Here is a 15,993-nt window from a genome sequence, read left to right on the forward strand (position 1 = left end):
AAACTTCTGTTCAGGCCCATTGTATTCATTTCTAACTTAGAGGCCCTCTTTTGCAAGCTACTTATAACTACTTAAGTATATTGTCACATTTCAGTGTTTCCTGGCAATAATTATCCCATGGGTTGTCAGTGGGAGGGGGCTGCATGGTCGAGCAGGCTGGGATCAGCAGCTGCACAACAGCTCACCCATCGTACAGTGGTGCCTCCTGGTCTTCACTCAAGTCAGTGGGATCTCAGCGAGCAAACCAGACGTATGGTGTCCACGTACGCATCCTCACAAGCCACCCACCCACCAGATTTCTTCCTGCCATTCTTAGCATAGCAATGCTAACGTGAAATTATGGGATCTTTCCTGTGAACCCAGGGGAGGTTCAGTCAGTAAGCTCTCTGCTGTGATGCTGCTCCCCTGAGTTTTCTGTTTGGATACCGGTGTGATTAGACCTGAATTAATAACGCAGAAAAGCTGCTTGCAAACACTTGGGTGAACCCATGGGCTGATTTCCTTTGCATTGTTTGCATTGCATTTTTATCCATTGTTTTGATTTACTTGTTCATCTGCCACAAAAATGTCTGCAAGCCCCTAAGTGGAATGGATTTCAGTGTGAGGCTACTTGCTGTTCGTTATCCTCATTAGAGTGAGGAGGTACAAAAAGCACAGCTAAGGCTCTTTATTTTGGATTCAGTGATAGTGACAAGCCACGGGATGTACCATCCCCTGCCATTGGCACACTTGGATCCAGAAGTGATCTTATGGTTTAAGTTTCCAACCTCACGCCAGAGTAGTAAAAACACAAACGGCTTTGGTGGAGCATAGGTTGAAGATAAGCTAAAGAAGCTGTAAACTTCCTGTTTAGTTACAGAAAGTGGACAATTCAAAGTCAAAGAGAGAATGCATGTGCTGCTTTCAGCCAGCTCCAGGCTTGGAGCTGGTCCCCAGCACAGGAGCAGCCACTGGCATGGCACCGGTGGGATGAGTGACCTGCCAGGCTGATCACAGCCTTTGTCTCCTTCTCCCCTTCCAAGTATTTCCTTAGGCCCTAGCTCCTCCTGCTGCCTTGACGTTGAAGGAAATTTGAGGTGGGAGTTAGGGCCATTGTCTTTGAGTCCCAGGAAAATCTTTCCTCTGTTTGACATCAGGACAATGTTTTGTTTTCTGTAAGATTATTTATGCAGCAGCTAGCATTACTGATAGCAGGACTTCTTGAAATGAGTGCCATTTAAATGCAAAAATTAGTGATACTCTATTATGTGAAAATAAGCCATATTTTTAAAAACCTGTTAGAATAGCTATTGTCCCAGCAACTGGGCTAACACCAGCTATATCTAATGGACCTAAAGTACTCCATTTAAAATCACTCCTGCAGGGAGCAAATTCATCCTTGAAGTAACTGTGTCAAAGTAAATTGAGTTTTACACCAAGCATGCTCCTGTATATGCTATTGCAAAAGCAATTCCTTCGGTGTGGCTGGAGTGGGGATAGTGTTCTGTGTGTCTGTGCAGTTCCTGTAGTAATTAGGCCAGCAGTCATTAGCGCAGATTGTACAACTGCTACTAGATTGCCGGGGCTTTTACTTCCATTACTCTTCCTTGCTTTCTCCTGCTCTTGGGCAGTCCATCTTCAGCCTGGCCTCTGCTTTCCTGTCCTCGTGCAGCAGCAGGCTCTGCCCTGCTGGTCCCAGTGTCACCAGTGCTGCTGCGGGAGGTGGTCTCTGCTGCCTCTGGGGCTCTCGAGTCTCTGGCAGAGCCTTCTCCTTCCCTGCCGCACGCCTTGCTGCTGCTCTTGGTTCATCGGGTCGCTCTGCCCCTGTGCTCCGTGTTGATCTGAAAAGTGCACAGGGTGTGGAAATGGGGTACAAAGCACTAGGTGCTAAGCTGCCGGGGGAACGTGTGCTAGTATCCACGAGCCATATTTTATAGACACACGAGTTCCTGGGCTTCCCAGAAGGGCCCAAACACCCAGGAGGCTGTTTCACGCGTCTTGGGCTGGGTTCAGGCGGATGAGTGCTGCACGGGGTTGTGGTGTGAGCCTCTGGGTGTCCGGGCTGCCGAACGCGGTCCACAGCCCTGAGACAGGTCCCACCACACGTGGTGCCTGCTGTGAGCAGGGGCAGCACGGCGGGCAGCAGAGCGAGCTGCCAGAGGCTGCGCCTGGGCAGCTGTCCCCTCCCCTGTCTTCAGGTCCTGCACCTTCTCCCAAGGTACCTTCCAGCCCTGCCCTACAGCTCTGACACAGAGTGGTAAATACGAGACAGCCACGTTCCCCTTGTACGTCTGGGGCCGGGGTTGCTTTCTTTATCGCCTGCCTTCATATCTGCTTTCCTCCTGCTGCTTTCAAGGCCCACGAGGAAGAGGTGAAGAAGAAGTTCCGTCCCATACAGCAGCTGAAGGAGGAGTTTGAAAAGCTGAACGTGAAGATGGAGACAGATTATGAAATCATGGATAAATTAATCAGCAAATTCAACAGCTCTGCTTCCACACTGGATGAAAAAGTAGCGGCGCTTTATGATCTCGAATATTATGTACACCAGGTAACAAAAATGCATTTGTAACTACCATGTAAAATCCAGGGACTATGGTATTATAAACGTGGTTTTATTTTTCTTATCAGTATCAGGTAATACAAATTACTTAATTAGCATAATCCTGGGACAATAACAGATAGCAGAGGCTACTGCAGGCTTATTTTTTATCCGAGTTTGAATAAATCATCACTTGTAGCAGTAGCAAGCAGTTTCCTAGGGGTTAGTATTGCTTGATTTGTTGTCTGTTCTCAGGCTTTTTTTCTTGTCCTCTCTTCTCTTTTATATACTTGTTAATGTTATGAAAATGGGTTTTATCTGCCACTTTCTGGGTAAGTATATTGAAGGCTGCTAAAAAAAATAAAAATATTTTCTCGCTTCTTCCATGGAAAGCGTTTGTGGCTGCAAGTAGGTCCTCTTAAACCAGTTCACAGAGAATGTCTTCATACCAGGGAAGATGACAGACACCCAGAAGCCTGTATTTTGTCTTGGTTTGAGTAAGAACTGGCCTGCAGAGCCTCTCTTGCAGCTGGGCTGATGGCAGAAATGACTGAAGGCTCAGGCAAATGGCCAGTTGCTGAGCATCAGCTGAGCCATGGTAATTGGCTGTGCATGAGGTTGAGTATCTCCTGAGATCTTTCTTCCTCTGGTTTACGCTCACACTCTTTCCCCCCCCCCTCAGATCTCTCTTGCTCTGCTTTAAGCTCACACATTTTTAACCCTGGTTTGCTGCAGCCTCTGGGCATGCCGCTCTCCTCCATTGTGCTTGGTGCCTTCTCAGGCTGCAGCGGTTTGGTTGTGTGTCTGGGCATCGGGACTGTGCTCAGCCTCCTGGGAGAGGATGGGGCTTCTCCCTGCCCGGTGACTGGGAGGGACTGGAGCAGACTGGGAGAGTTTCCACTGTCACTCTCGGTGACTTTTGTTATTTCAGAGGGTGAAGGAGAACTCTCGAGAGGTGACGGCGCAAGACCTTTCGCTGGAATGGCGTTTCTTACAAAAACAAACACATTTTTGGGGGGAAGGTAGCTGAAGGAACAAGCTGCTGGGAATGGAGTCCCATGTTCCAGCTAATAGAAGCATTATTTGCAGGGCTCTTTGTCTTGCCTTTCCACAATAAATCTCTGTCATGCACACGCAGAGGCTTCCTTGCTGTTTGTTCTCAATGCTTTTGTTTCACTGCCGGCATCTGTCTGACTCAGAGAATAAGTGTGAACAATGGGCGCCCTAAGAGCTTCGTATTTCTACTCAGGGCTAATTCTGTCCAGTTAAGGGTGCCAGAGCATCAGGCCAGCATGCTAAAAAGCAATTCCCAAACACGCTGGGATGCTTTGGATCCCAGCATAACGTTCTGGATTATTCCAGCGTAAAACCCTGCCTGCCTGTGGCGCAGGATGGGGTGAGCCATTTCAGACAGGACCAGCAGGGAAACGATCTCCGCTCCCAGGGCAGGGCTCGGAGCATCAAAGGGAACCGCGTCCAGCATCAAATGGGTCAGAGAGGGAAATGGCAGGGAGGCTGGCACGGCGCACACAGGGCTCCTTTGTGCATCCATCACAACGTTGCTCTGTGCCCGCGCTGTCGGGGCAGATGGCTGGGCAGCACCTTCTCATCAGGCAGGAAGCTGATAAGAAATATGACTTGTCTGTAAGCCAGCGTGGCTTTTCCTCCTCTTTCTTCTTCCAGCGAGTTGAATGCGTCCAGAGCATTATCTCCGCTCGGTACTGACTTTAGCAGCACCGGCTTAATGTAATTACTGAGCAGCAGCCAAGTGTGCCTGTGCCGCAGAGCGCTGCGAGGACCCAACGGGTCGGGAGCGGCGCCGTGCCCCTGGGGGCTGTGGGACGTCGCAGGTGTGGGTCCTGGGGCAGCAGGGCTGTGGGCACCGGCACGGGGTACCGGTGGCAGCGTGCCTCTGCTTTTGCTGATTATTCCTCTCCCAAAATACCTGTTGAGTGGGACACGTCGTGCCCCGCGGGGTTTGCAAGTGAAGGATTGTGCTTTGCTCCGCAGCGCGGTCACGGGCATCCTGGACGGGAAGCTGCCAAACCCTCCACGAAGGAGCAGAGGGGAACTGTGGTCGGGGCTGAGCTGGGGAGAGATGCTCTCCTGCTCCTGGAGAGCCGGCCCAAGGGCTTTGTCTGCTTGGCTTCGGGTTGCCAGCTCTGCTTTGCTTCTCATCAGTCAGGATTCAAGTTGGCATGTTTGGGAGTCCATCTTGGAGGAAGAGCAGGACGGTTTGGCTTCCTAGGTTATCCGTAATGCATAAAAAACAAATGCAAATGTGCAGAGGCCAGAGCATAACTCATTTATAAACAGAGTTCACGGTGCTTGCACAGCAGTGTGCGGAGCCAAGCCCTGCTCATGCTTTTGCAGGCTCTTTCTCTCAATTATTTACTCTCCTTATCTTTCTCTCTTCCCTCCTCTGACATGCTACACCATTTCTCACTGCTAATTTCCTCTCCATCGCGGATGGTTGACATGCTGCTTTTCCTCGCTTTCATTTCCTAACGTTTTCTCTCTCATCTCCCCTCCCCATTTTCCTTCCCTTCCAATTTGAAGGCGCTCCCTAAGTAACTGCTGTCATATTTGCTCTTCTCCCATCCCTCTCCTCTCCAACCTTGCCTGTGTACTTTACTCAAGAGCTCTTTTGATCTTTGCCTTTCTTCCGTGCTGTTTTCAGTGGACTGAAGCGAGGCACAGGCAGGCTGCCTCACAGCATCCTCTGCTCCCCAGAGAGGTTAATACCTTTGAGTTGTTGGGTTTGGGGCTTTTGTTGTGGTTTTTGGTGCCTTTTTTTTTTCTTTTTAATTTAATGGTGAGGAAAGGAGCTCTCACAAGAGACTCCAGTGAAGGAAGAAATGTGGTTAAAAATGAATACATCTTCAAAATAAGCGTTACAGTGCACTTTATATTCTGCAGTCAAGGTCTCTCCCTGGCACTGCTGCTGCCCTGCAGGACTCTGTTCCCGATGAGGATACAGCAGCGGTTGGTTTTAGCACGACTGATGCTGGAAACTTTCTGTGGCACAGCGTTCCCTTCTAGACAGGCACTGCATAGCCTAACGAGGCGGTTCCCTCCTGAGCAGAAGTAAACGTCCAATTCTAGCCTTAAAACAGCCTCGTTTTTTTTCAGTTTGAGCAATAAAAGCCCCCGCCGGTAGATGAATTTAGGTTGCTGCATAAGTTTCTTTGTAGACAAAGAGGGACCTGCAGAATGGTAAGGGGTCTGGCAGATCCAGTTTATAGGGACGGTTAAAAGTAGGACCTGAAAGGATCAAAAGGCTGCTGCAAATCCTGAATGAGCTACAGGACACCCCCAGAGACTGCCTTTCTGTTACCGGCTCTGCAGAGGGACAGCAAGTGACAGGTATTGTCCCAGTGGGGAGAACAGACGAGCCATAGCTCCCCAGGTCGTGCTTTGGTGAAGACAAGGCTGTAGGACACAAAACCGAGTCGCTTCTTCGTTCAAGAAAATGGCATCCAAACCATCTGACTTATGGCCACGTTTGGTGAAGGCACACGGCCGAGACAGAAATAACGCTAAGCATGACATCACTGCTGACTCTCAAAGAGCATTCAGACGTGGAAATGATGTGTTAGTCTGACATATTCTGCACACTTCGCAGTGCTTGTTCTTTCCTACCTTTTCAGATCAGCCCTCTCACTAAAACCAGGGAGGTCATTTTGCCCAGCTAGTCTCATTTTTGTTCTTTTTCCATCCACCAATATATGCTGTCTTTGTTTCTTTTGCAAAAGAGAAATGTTGAAATCCTAAACCCAAGTTATTTGCATAAGCAATTCTGAAAATCTGACAGATTTCCTTATAAGTTGCAAAAAAAGCCTTTAAAACCAAAATGCATTAATTTGAATTTGGACCGAATTTTCTACTTGAAGCATTTTGCACAGTTCCTCTAAATTTTGTTTGCAAACCACTCAGAGCCCTTTTCTAATTTTCTCCCTTAGAACAGATGTCCACTGTGATTTTTGTCTGGTTAGCCCCACGTTTGTTTAAAGTCAAAGACTGATGAATTTCCTGGAGGAATTCCCACTAACGTTTAAACTTTTCCCTAGTGGCAGTTACTCCAATATTGTCGGATTTAGAGAAATCATTGTGTAGGCTGCCCGAGGGAAAAGCTCTCGCTAGTGCTCCCGAGCAGGGTCTGGCTTCTTGCTTTCCACGTCTGCAGGAAATTTTTGACCACGTTCGTGACAAGTGCCTAGAATAGCCCGTGTACAGCGCTGCGAGCAGAGGTGATGCTGCTGATGTACCACGGCTGCTGATGGGCTCTTAAGAGTTTCTAACTCCTGGTGCTGCAATTAGAGGATTAATTAATTAATCGCATTTGCAAAACACACAATTCCCTGGGTTCCCAGTAATGGCCTGCTCAGAGAAGAGAGCAGAGAATTTTCTTTTTTGACATCATCAGGTTTCCTGAATTGCTGAGGCATGTGCCGAGGGAAGTTTTGATAGCTAATCAAAGTATCAGCAATGCTTCCGCATTTGATAATAGCCACCTGTCAGCAGGCTCTGTTCCTGCAAACATGACGTCCATTCTCACAGGCAGTGTTGTATGAAACCAGCCACGATCGTTCTCTGTTAATTTAGACTTTTTAAAGCTCCGTGCTGGTGAGACGGGGAGGGATGAGCTGATGCTCGTTCTGAAGCAAGGCGCTGTTGAATGATGGAGTTGAATCTCGAGGCCTGCGGCTCTGGCTGGTTGGTACTGACGGGGATCTGCTCTCGCCCAGGTGGACAACGCGAAGGATTTCCTCTCCATGGGTGGACTCCAGCTCGTGATCGAGGGCTTGAACAGCACGGAGCCTGTCCTGAAGGAACATGCTGCCTTCGTCCTGGGAGCCGCGCTCTCCAGGTGAGCTCTGTTCCTGCCCAGCCCGACGGGCTGGGTGTGCTTCTCCTCAGCTCCCCCATTTATAGCCAGAGCTGGAAGCTTTTCCTCTTGTGACACCAAAGTTTCTTCTCCCCTGCCTAGCCCTTTTCTTGCAGCCTTTCACTTCCCCCAGGCTTTCCTTCAGCGCATCCTCACCCTGCTCATTAAACTTAGCCAGAAGTAATTCAGCATGGAAACTATGATTGCTTTTTTTCCCTGATCTCCTTGTTTTTACCCAAATCCGAGGAGAATAATTCTTCCTTCCCCTCCTATCCCCTTAGCAGCCCTTTCAGGGGGAAGATTCTGAGGACGATGCAGTTATGAGCGCCCAGGGTGCTCTTTTCTCCCTTCTATTCCTTGCTCCAAAGCTGCTTTAGGATAGTGAGATGCTGATTTCAGAAATATAGCAGCTCCCATGGTCTTTGAAGGGATTTTATTTTTTATTTTTAGCCTCAGGGACACTTCCCTCTGACCTACAGGTGTAACCAAAGCAGTTTCACTTAGATACAGCGTTAGAGACTGATCTGGAGGATGTCTGTGATTCACTGGCTGATGGCTGTTGCCCACAGGAACCTAGTCTGCCCCGTGCTAGGTGGGAACGTGTACCACTCAGGTGCACCCTGTGGGCAAGGTGGGTTTTGTTGGTGCTCTTTTTGTTTTACGGGTGTCTGGGCGTTGTTGTGTGCACGGGTATAGTGCGCATTCCCCTGCACAGAGACTTCAGAAATGCATTGGATGGACCCAAACTTCAAGGTCAGAAGTGAAGACTGAAGATTGAAAGTCAGGACCATTATTATATCTGCTTATTTCGATGCCTAAAAATATGATCACTTTCTCCACCGTTATAAATTATGTATCACTTAGTCTAATATATAGTCTACAAATCTGCATTTCTTTTGCAACCTTACACAGAATGCAGTTGGTCTTCAGCATGTACAGAGTAATGGGGCTTCACTGACAGCAGCAGGTCCCCTGATTTACACCAGGAAATGATCCAGCTCATGATTTGAAACAGAGCTCGCCTTATTGATTACAATAAGATGCATTCCTTCATGGCAGAAACATAGACCTGCTTGTCATCTGCTGGCATATCTGAATATTTGAAACTATAATTGTTTCCTTAGGGTTTTTAATGGCATGTGGATGTTTAATTATATGGTTCATGCAGAGGCTCTGGAAACATGTAAAGGCAACCTACAAAATAAAAAGGGGCTATCAAACCCTATCTTTCCGGATTTAGCTAATGTGACATGATCAAGACTCAAGAAATTCATTCTCTCATGAGATGAGCGTGTAGCACTGGCTGATGAAACTAATGTTCTTGCATAGTATTCCTCATTTTGTTGGAAATGCCTTCCTTTGGACAGAAACCGTGTCTTTTCTAACGTGACAATATTAAAATACTGCTCTGAAAACTTTTAAGCCTTTTTTCTTTAAAGGACATTCTGACAGATGGTAATTTTGAGTGGTTCAGATGATGTATTGTCTGAGAGCTGAGTTCCAAAATGTGAGGAATATTATGCTTCAGTTTTGGATTTGCTTTTTTCTCCTTGCTGTGCTTAAGCTTTCTCAGTAGACACCTACATGCCAACTCATCTGCTTTGTGCTAGCTGGTTAATTTATTTGTTCGTACCTTTTCTCAGGTTACTCCATGCTCTGCTTAAACTGCCAGGGGCATTTCATGTACTTCACGCTAAGCGTTTTCGGTTGTGCTTTGTTCCTTGGAGGGGTTGTTATTTATTTCCTTCCCTCGCAGTTGTTCCTGGGGGCCTCAGTCTGGTGGCAGGACTTCCCTGTAACTGCCCAGAGGTGCCGTAGCTCACTGGGCTGTGGGGACGTGATCTGATCTGTGCTCACGTGCCCCGTGCTGGTATCAGGTCCTCTGTTGGATGCTGAGCCGTGCCTGGGCAAGAGGCGGCAGTCTCCTGCTTGCCAAGGGGGTCTGTGGCACCTCCCAGCTCCCTTCAAGTGAAAGCAGCCAGGTTGGCTCAGGCCAGCAGGTTCAAGCTAAGCAAACCTTCCCAGAGAAAAATGGGATTGTGATCGTAGCAGCTCCTCTGCCCGGCCTGGGAGGTCGGTAAGTCCTGGCGTAGCCGAACCTGCAGGAGGTCGTTTGTGGTGCTGTCTGTAGGTGAGTGGTGTTACACAGGAGAAAACCACAGGGCACTGAGCAGTCTCAGACCTGCAGGGGTCAGATCCAGAACTTTTAAACTGAAAAATGCTCAGGTTTTCTTCAGGTTTGCTTTGTCTGTAACTCTGACTGGGTGGGTGCAGGCACGAAGCAGGGGAGGGATGGAGAAACCAGCTGCATCACCCAGGTCTTACTCCTGCTGTTCAGAGAGGTCAGAGCCGTGTCCTCCTACAGAGCCTGGTGATTTCCCAGGTTCACAGCCTAAAACTGAAGCTCTGATTTCCATCTCCAGGCCTGTAACTTTCACTGCAGCTCTTCCTCACTGCCAATGACCAGCTGCAGGTGGGAGGTGAATTTATAGCAGTTCTTCCCTTGCTTCAGGCGCTGGTTTCACAGTGAATTTCAGTGCAACTGCTGTAGAAGAGCAGCAGCACTGCCTCGGGCTGTGTCCCGGGCCCTGCCTGCGTGCAGTCTGGTGGGGATTTGGCTCAGAGAGCTGAAAACCAAGCTGGGGTAAAATGGTTTCAAGTAGATCAGCAATTTGAGTCAATGGGCCGTGTAGCTGGCCAAGATGCCGAAATCAGCAAAGGCAGGAGGGAGGAGGAGGAAGAGAAGGCACGGCAGGGGATGTTTGGGATTTCCTTGCCCTGATAGCAGTCTGGTTTATTTGGCTTAAACTGGTTTTGAAAAGCAGCCTTAGCACAGAGGAGTTTGGTCCCCAGAGGGAAGGGTCCCAGGGAACTGCCTGGATGGATGCGGTCCTCCAGGGCTCTGTCTGCCTCTACTTGTGAGCCTCTGTCTTGGGAGAGAGTGACCTGGTACGGAAGAAATCAAGATTTCATCTCTTGTTTCTCTTATACGTCCTTCGTTTTAGACATTTGGGGTTTAATTGCCGAGTCTGTGACCAAACCAAACATCGTTCCATCTGGTAGAGTTCTCTGAGCGCTGCCCTTATTGCAACTCTGCAACCTCATCACAGCCTCACTGTTTTTAAACCTTTAACGAAATGTTTTCCATTCAGCAGTTTGCAAAAGTAAACTTCATTTGAACAATCCTCATGTGCTCTGATTGCAAATAAAAGTTAAATGCACGAACAAAAATAATTGCTAGGCATGTGGGATTGTACATTTAGGTATCCATAATTCACTAACAGTATATGCCAATACACAACATTATCTGGATTTTCAGTGATTGCATTAGCATAAAAGCATGTTAGCATTTATCCAGTGGTACTAACATTTAAATATATATAAAGTATGAAATATTAAGATACAGCATTTTGGAGGCAAGTGAAACTACTGTCTGTAAAATGTTCTTGCATATTTCTGAAGGTACGCTCCGGCATCTTCGGATGACAATCAGCATTCGCACCATTGGGTCCAAACATTGCAAAAATGTCAATGTTTTATGCAAAGAGGAGCTATATTAAGCTAAAAAGATTGCTGATGAGAGAAGTGTCTTCTGATGTCCTCTAAGCTATTTACAGGCAACATCTTCCTTTGTTCACAGCACAGCCAGGCCTCTGTGCAATTTGTATCTAGATGTTTCACAAGACTGGAAATGTTAGCCAGGAAGGATTACGTTTGTGCTTAAAACCTCAATTTTTAAAAACTTTACCACCAGGAAGCATTTTTCCACACCAATAATTTGAACATTTTAATATTTTGCAATAAAAGGATTTTTGTAATCCGTTTAGGAGGGGAACAATAATTTATGTCAAATGCATTCTTGAAGCTTTATCCCAAATGATCCCCATATGCTTAGGGGTGAATTAGAGGTGAAGAAGGAGAGGAGCTAAGCCATGCAGCCTGTGAGGCAAAGAGAAGCGGTTTGTATTTCACGGGGAGAGGGCAGAGAGGGCAAAAAGTGAGATTTTGGTGTGGCCTAAGTGGGAGCCAGGACCTGAGTTCTGTTCGAGCCGTGTAGCTGGGGACAGGATCTCCAGCCAGCGGTCTGATCTCGTGTGTGGCAGATGTCCTGCAGAACACCAGGCAGTCCCCAGCACAGCCTCTTTGGGTGGGAGACCTTCCAACAAGCCCGAAGCTACCGGGATCTCGCTGTTCCCCATTTCAGCCCTGAATGATAAATCAAGTGTTACGACTTGGCAAAGGCTTGGGAGTAAACCCGTCCCAGCTAGTAACCTGGGCATCGTCTGGCGGCAGCCTGGAAGTTTCTCAGACGTGTCTCATGTCAGCCCATTGCCTCTCTTATTCATTTCCCATAAGTTACAAACCCCTGGAACTCTGACAACGTGCATCACAAACATCCCGAGAGCCGTTACTCATCTCAGCCAGCCCCAAGGCGCCTTGAGAGCTTGCCCTGTGTCGGCAAGGAGGAGCCTGGAAGAGGAGCCCGGAGCCGTGGGTCCGCGATGAGCTGTGCTCGGGCTGCTCAGCACCGTGAGGTCTGCCTGTTCTCACTTCGGCTTCTCATTTTCCATCTTCTTTCCTTCGGGAGGTAGGAACGGGGGAATGTTGTGTCTCGCACCCCCTGTATCTGTTGGTATCTCGGTGGTGTCCGCTCTCCTACCGCATCCGACTCCTGTGTCTGTCGGAGGAGTACTGGCGGCTTTCAGGATCTTTGCCAACAGGAGAAAATCCCCACCAGATGTAACGATTTGGAATTAAGTTTGACTTCGCAGTGAAACTGGTTGATGCTCACTGCTGTTTAATATTGAGGTCCAGTGGTACACGATAAACTCAGGAAAAGTAAAATTGAAGACCTTGCTTTGGTTCCGTCTCATAAGGACAGAAGAATCTCCAGGCAGAAAGATACATATAGTTAGCTTAACAAGCACTGTCCCTTCCCATTTATTTCAAATCCATCTTCATGTTTGTCTCTTCCTCCTCCGGCTTCTCTTTTTACACCCTGCAATCTTTTCCTATCTCTTTATTCATTTTCGCTGTTTGCTTCGGTGGCCTTGTTTGACAACTTTGTGTGCTGCCACCTTTCAGACGCAGTAATTCTAGCTCAGCTCCCTGCCCACTGGTAATTTCTTGCTTTGTAGATTCTATTCTATTTTTATTTAAACTCCTGACTTGTGTGGAGTTAGCAGCCTCACTGCACTTAATTTCAAATTAATTTGATTGGGTCACCTCAATTTTTTCTGTAACGATAATGAACTCAACCTATTTAGCCTTTTCCCATTATAAATAACCTCAACAAAAACTGCAGTGCGGTATAAAACTGTGTTTCGTCATTATGGTTAATTACACAGAAGAATAAATCCCTAAACATTTTTCATCATCTGAAATATAATAAGGAAGTGTAATTAACAATTAAATAGTAAACTGCCATCCTTGTGCTCTCGTGAAAACAGGAAGAGGAGACCCCGGGAGAAAAATCTAGAATCTGAGTTTTGCTTCTGTTTTCATTTTCCTGAGTGTTTTGGTCGTGTAAATGCTGGGTAAGGGCAGGTTTCTGGAGGCTGACCCGGTGCAGCAGGGGAGGACGTGGTGGACATGGGACGGGTGGACATTTAGCACATCTTAGCCTGTCCCAGTGAGATTGTTTTGGGCTTGGGGATGTCTTCACTTTGGATGAATGTGAATGCCTCCCACAAGGAGGCAGGGGCTGCAGAGCCGTGCAGGAGCTCGCTGGCGTGCTAGAGCTAGCGTGCCCTGAGCGCACCGCTCGCGGGAGAGCTGGCGGTGCCTGGGGACCTAAGCCCGCTGGCCGGGCTCAGCAGCGCCCTGCCTTTAGCAGGGATGTTGGTGACACAACCTGCAGAAAAAAGCCCTCGCAGCCAGGTCACGCGTTGTATAAAACACCTTGTTTCTGTCTTCTCTCATTTAGGAAAAACACGAGGCGTGCTCTCCGCTAAAGCCGTTGAATTCTTGTGGTTCATTTGTAAGAAACGCACTCAGACTGGTTACCTAATCACTTTCTGCAAAAAACAGCCCAAACTCGCTGGGTTTGGTGCTTCATCACTGGACGCAACATGTATTCCTTTGTCACTTCAGCCACTATTTATTCATCATCCATGTTCTGTGTTTATCCTTTCTACTACAGCCTCTGCACTCAGTTAATGGCTTCACAAGCTTCAAAGATTTTCCTACATAACACCTACATTATTTTCCTGACCTGCTGCGACTTTTCCATGTCGCGTGTTCCCTGCATTCCCTCCGAGTAATAGGTGCAAAACGCTCCACAAAGAAGAGGCATCTGCGTCTCCTCTTTAATCACGTTGTGCAGAGGGCTGTAGCAGCCCGTCGCTAATGTGTTTTTAGAAGGGAGGTTGAGAAAGTGCATTGAATAGAACAAAGAAACAAAAAATGGGAGGAAGACGAACAATGAGAGCAGGAAATGCGGGATCTAGCCTCAATTACATACCTGCTCTGAGCAGGGGTTGGGGTGGACAGAGCTGGCCCAGTGATTACGTCAATTGTCTGAGCTGCTATGGGAGGATCTGGATCCCGTCCCTTTCTTTGCAGGTCCTGCTGTGTGCACCCTCCTACCCCTTTCCTGATTGCTGCTTTTGTTGGATTTAATTGCTGGCAGGCTGTACGCTGCAAGCATGCAGAGGCAGATCCCTCCGGGTTCGCAGCACGACCAGGAAAGGCAGAACCAGGCTTCCGAAGGGGTCCTGGGGGCCTGCCCGTAGCTCTCGTGGGATTCCAGGCGGCGTCTGGGGTTTAGCTCCAGTTTCTTGCCAGCCCTCTGTTGTTCCCCTGCTCTCCACATCGTGCCGAGGAGAGGAAGGCAGAGCTGCTGGGCCCAGGGCTCGCGTAGGGAGCAAATAAAACCAGCCAGCAGCCGTGGGCTGTCACAGTGCCTAATGCTGGCCCTTGCCTGTCCTGGTTGAAGAGGGATCAAGTCTCGGCACATGAGCTCGTGCCCAGGCTGGCATCCTCCAGCCTGCCTGTTTTCCAGATACTGTGTTTTGATCAAGTTTTTTGTCTTCTGTCTGCTCGCGTGCTTTAAGATGCAGCGAAACAGTTGGTTATTCATCCACAAAGACAGTTCCTCAGGTCTTCCACCAGATTGCTTCCAACCGCAGCCCCTTCAAGGCTCTCCAAGTGTTTGCATAGGGTAATGTTCTGCCGAGAGAAAAAACAACAGCTTACTGGAAATTATCTTTTTCTGAAGAAACTCATCATCACTGTTGACTGCCTGCATCTTCCCTCAGGTGCTGACGTTCTGCATCTTCTTGTGAGCCAGATTTTGATCTGTATTTTAGACGATCCTATTTCTGCTTAAAAGAAAATGTCCACTGGAAGCCCTCAGAGCTGCCTCGTGTGGTTTGGAAGGGGATGACCCGCTGGCTTGGCTGTCTGGGAGGCTGGGCAGACCTCTGAGCCCTGCCAGGCTCTGAGGGGCAGCCCCTGCCCCGTGGCCTGGAGCCATCCCCTGGGTTTGAGAAACGTTATCGCCGCTGCTGCCCACCAAGTCGTAGCTCCTTGATGCCACTGCGTGAGTTCTGAATAGATCTGAAGCCCAATTTGGTTCTCTGTACGTCACTTATCCTTTCCGCTGCAGTTAATGAGTTGCCAGGGTAGCCAGTTCCAGAAGGCAACCATCAAAGGGCTGCGTCCTCGCGTCCGTCAGACGCGCCTGGCTGTCCCGCAGCGCACTTCGGTTCTCGCAGATTCTCACTGGTACTGTCTGTTATGAATCTAGCACGGAGTGCACCATGTAACTTCTCTGTCTCTCCTTTTTAAATTTTCTGAATGCCCTGAAAATAGGTGATGGGAAAGAGAAAGGACTCTGCCAGCAGTCAGGTGGTGTTAGCTGGAGCCTGCGTGATACGTGGGTCACGGCCAACGCCCCGTCCATCACGCTGCTCCCTCCGTGTTCGTGGCCGTTTCTCAGTTATTCCTGCCCCAACGCCGAGCTGTACCTGTTCAGTTTTGTTAACTGTCCTGCAGCTGACCTGTCCATCATGAGCATCCCTGCATTTTTTGGCTGTCACTGAAGGAGGATCGCATCTTTGGGAGAGGAATGAGTGAGCACGGTGCTGCTGCTTGGCTGGCGGCCGGGCGGCGATGGGCACAGCTCGGCCGTGGCTGTTTGAGGGACAGGCTGTTAGTCCTTGGCTCCGTCTGCTGAGATCAGTAATTAGGGGTGTTGCTTTTTATAAACCACTAGATCAACATAGGAGTTGCCTTATTAAAATGGACATGCAGGTCTGTCTGGTTGAAGCGCCTGTGGCTGGGTTTCTGGGAGGTAGGAGCAAAAATCCTGGGGTGGTAACGGCACCGTAAAACGCAGAGGTTCCCCTAGCCTTAAGCAGCTAAAAAATGCCACATGAGATGAAACGCAAGGGTTCTTGGTTGGTTTATTATCTATTCCTGTCAACGTAACAGAGTTTAAAAGGGTTTCTGGATTCTGGTCCATGCCTGGTGCAGCAGGGTGCCGGCTGCAGGAATGCGTTCGGTCGGCTGCTGCACACGTGGGCGCTTCTCTTCTCCTGCTGCGAGCTCCCCACCTCCCTTCGGACGGGGACGGGAGCACATC

The 15,993-nt window shown here is 48.6% G+C and overlaps 1 protein-coding gene across 8 annotated transcripts in view; it reads left to right on the forward strand.

Annotated features, from left to right (window-relative positions):
• Positions 1 to 15,993, forward strand: part of SIL1 (SIL1 nucleotide exchange factor) — a 94,184-nt gene that overhangs the window by 53,217 nt on the left and 24,974 nt on the right. For all 8 annotated transcript variants that reach the window (XM_083798777.1, XM_083798782.1, XM_083798776.1 and 5 more), the window contains 2 exons: positions 2,336 to 2,527; positions 7,267 to 7,388. In XM_083798777.1, the coding sequence (XP_083654903.1) occupies positions 2,336 to 2,527; positions 7,267 to 7,388 (314 nt within the window). The remainder of the gene's footprint in view (positions 1 to 2,335; positions 2,528 to 7,266; positions 7,389 to 15,993) is intronic.

Source organism: Anser anser (assembly GCF_964211835.1).
Source record: "Anser anser genome assembly, chromosome: 14".
Classification (NCBI taxonomy): domain Eukaryota; kingdom Metazoa; phylum Chordata; class Aves; order Anseriformes; family Anatidae; genus Anser; species Anser anser.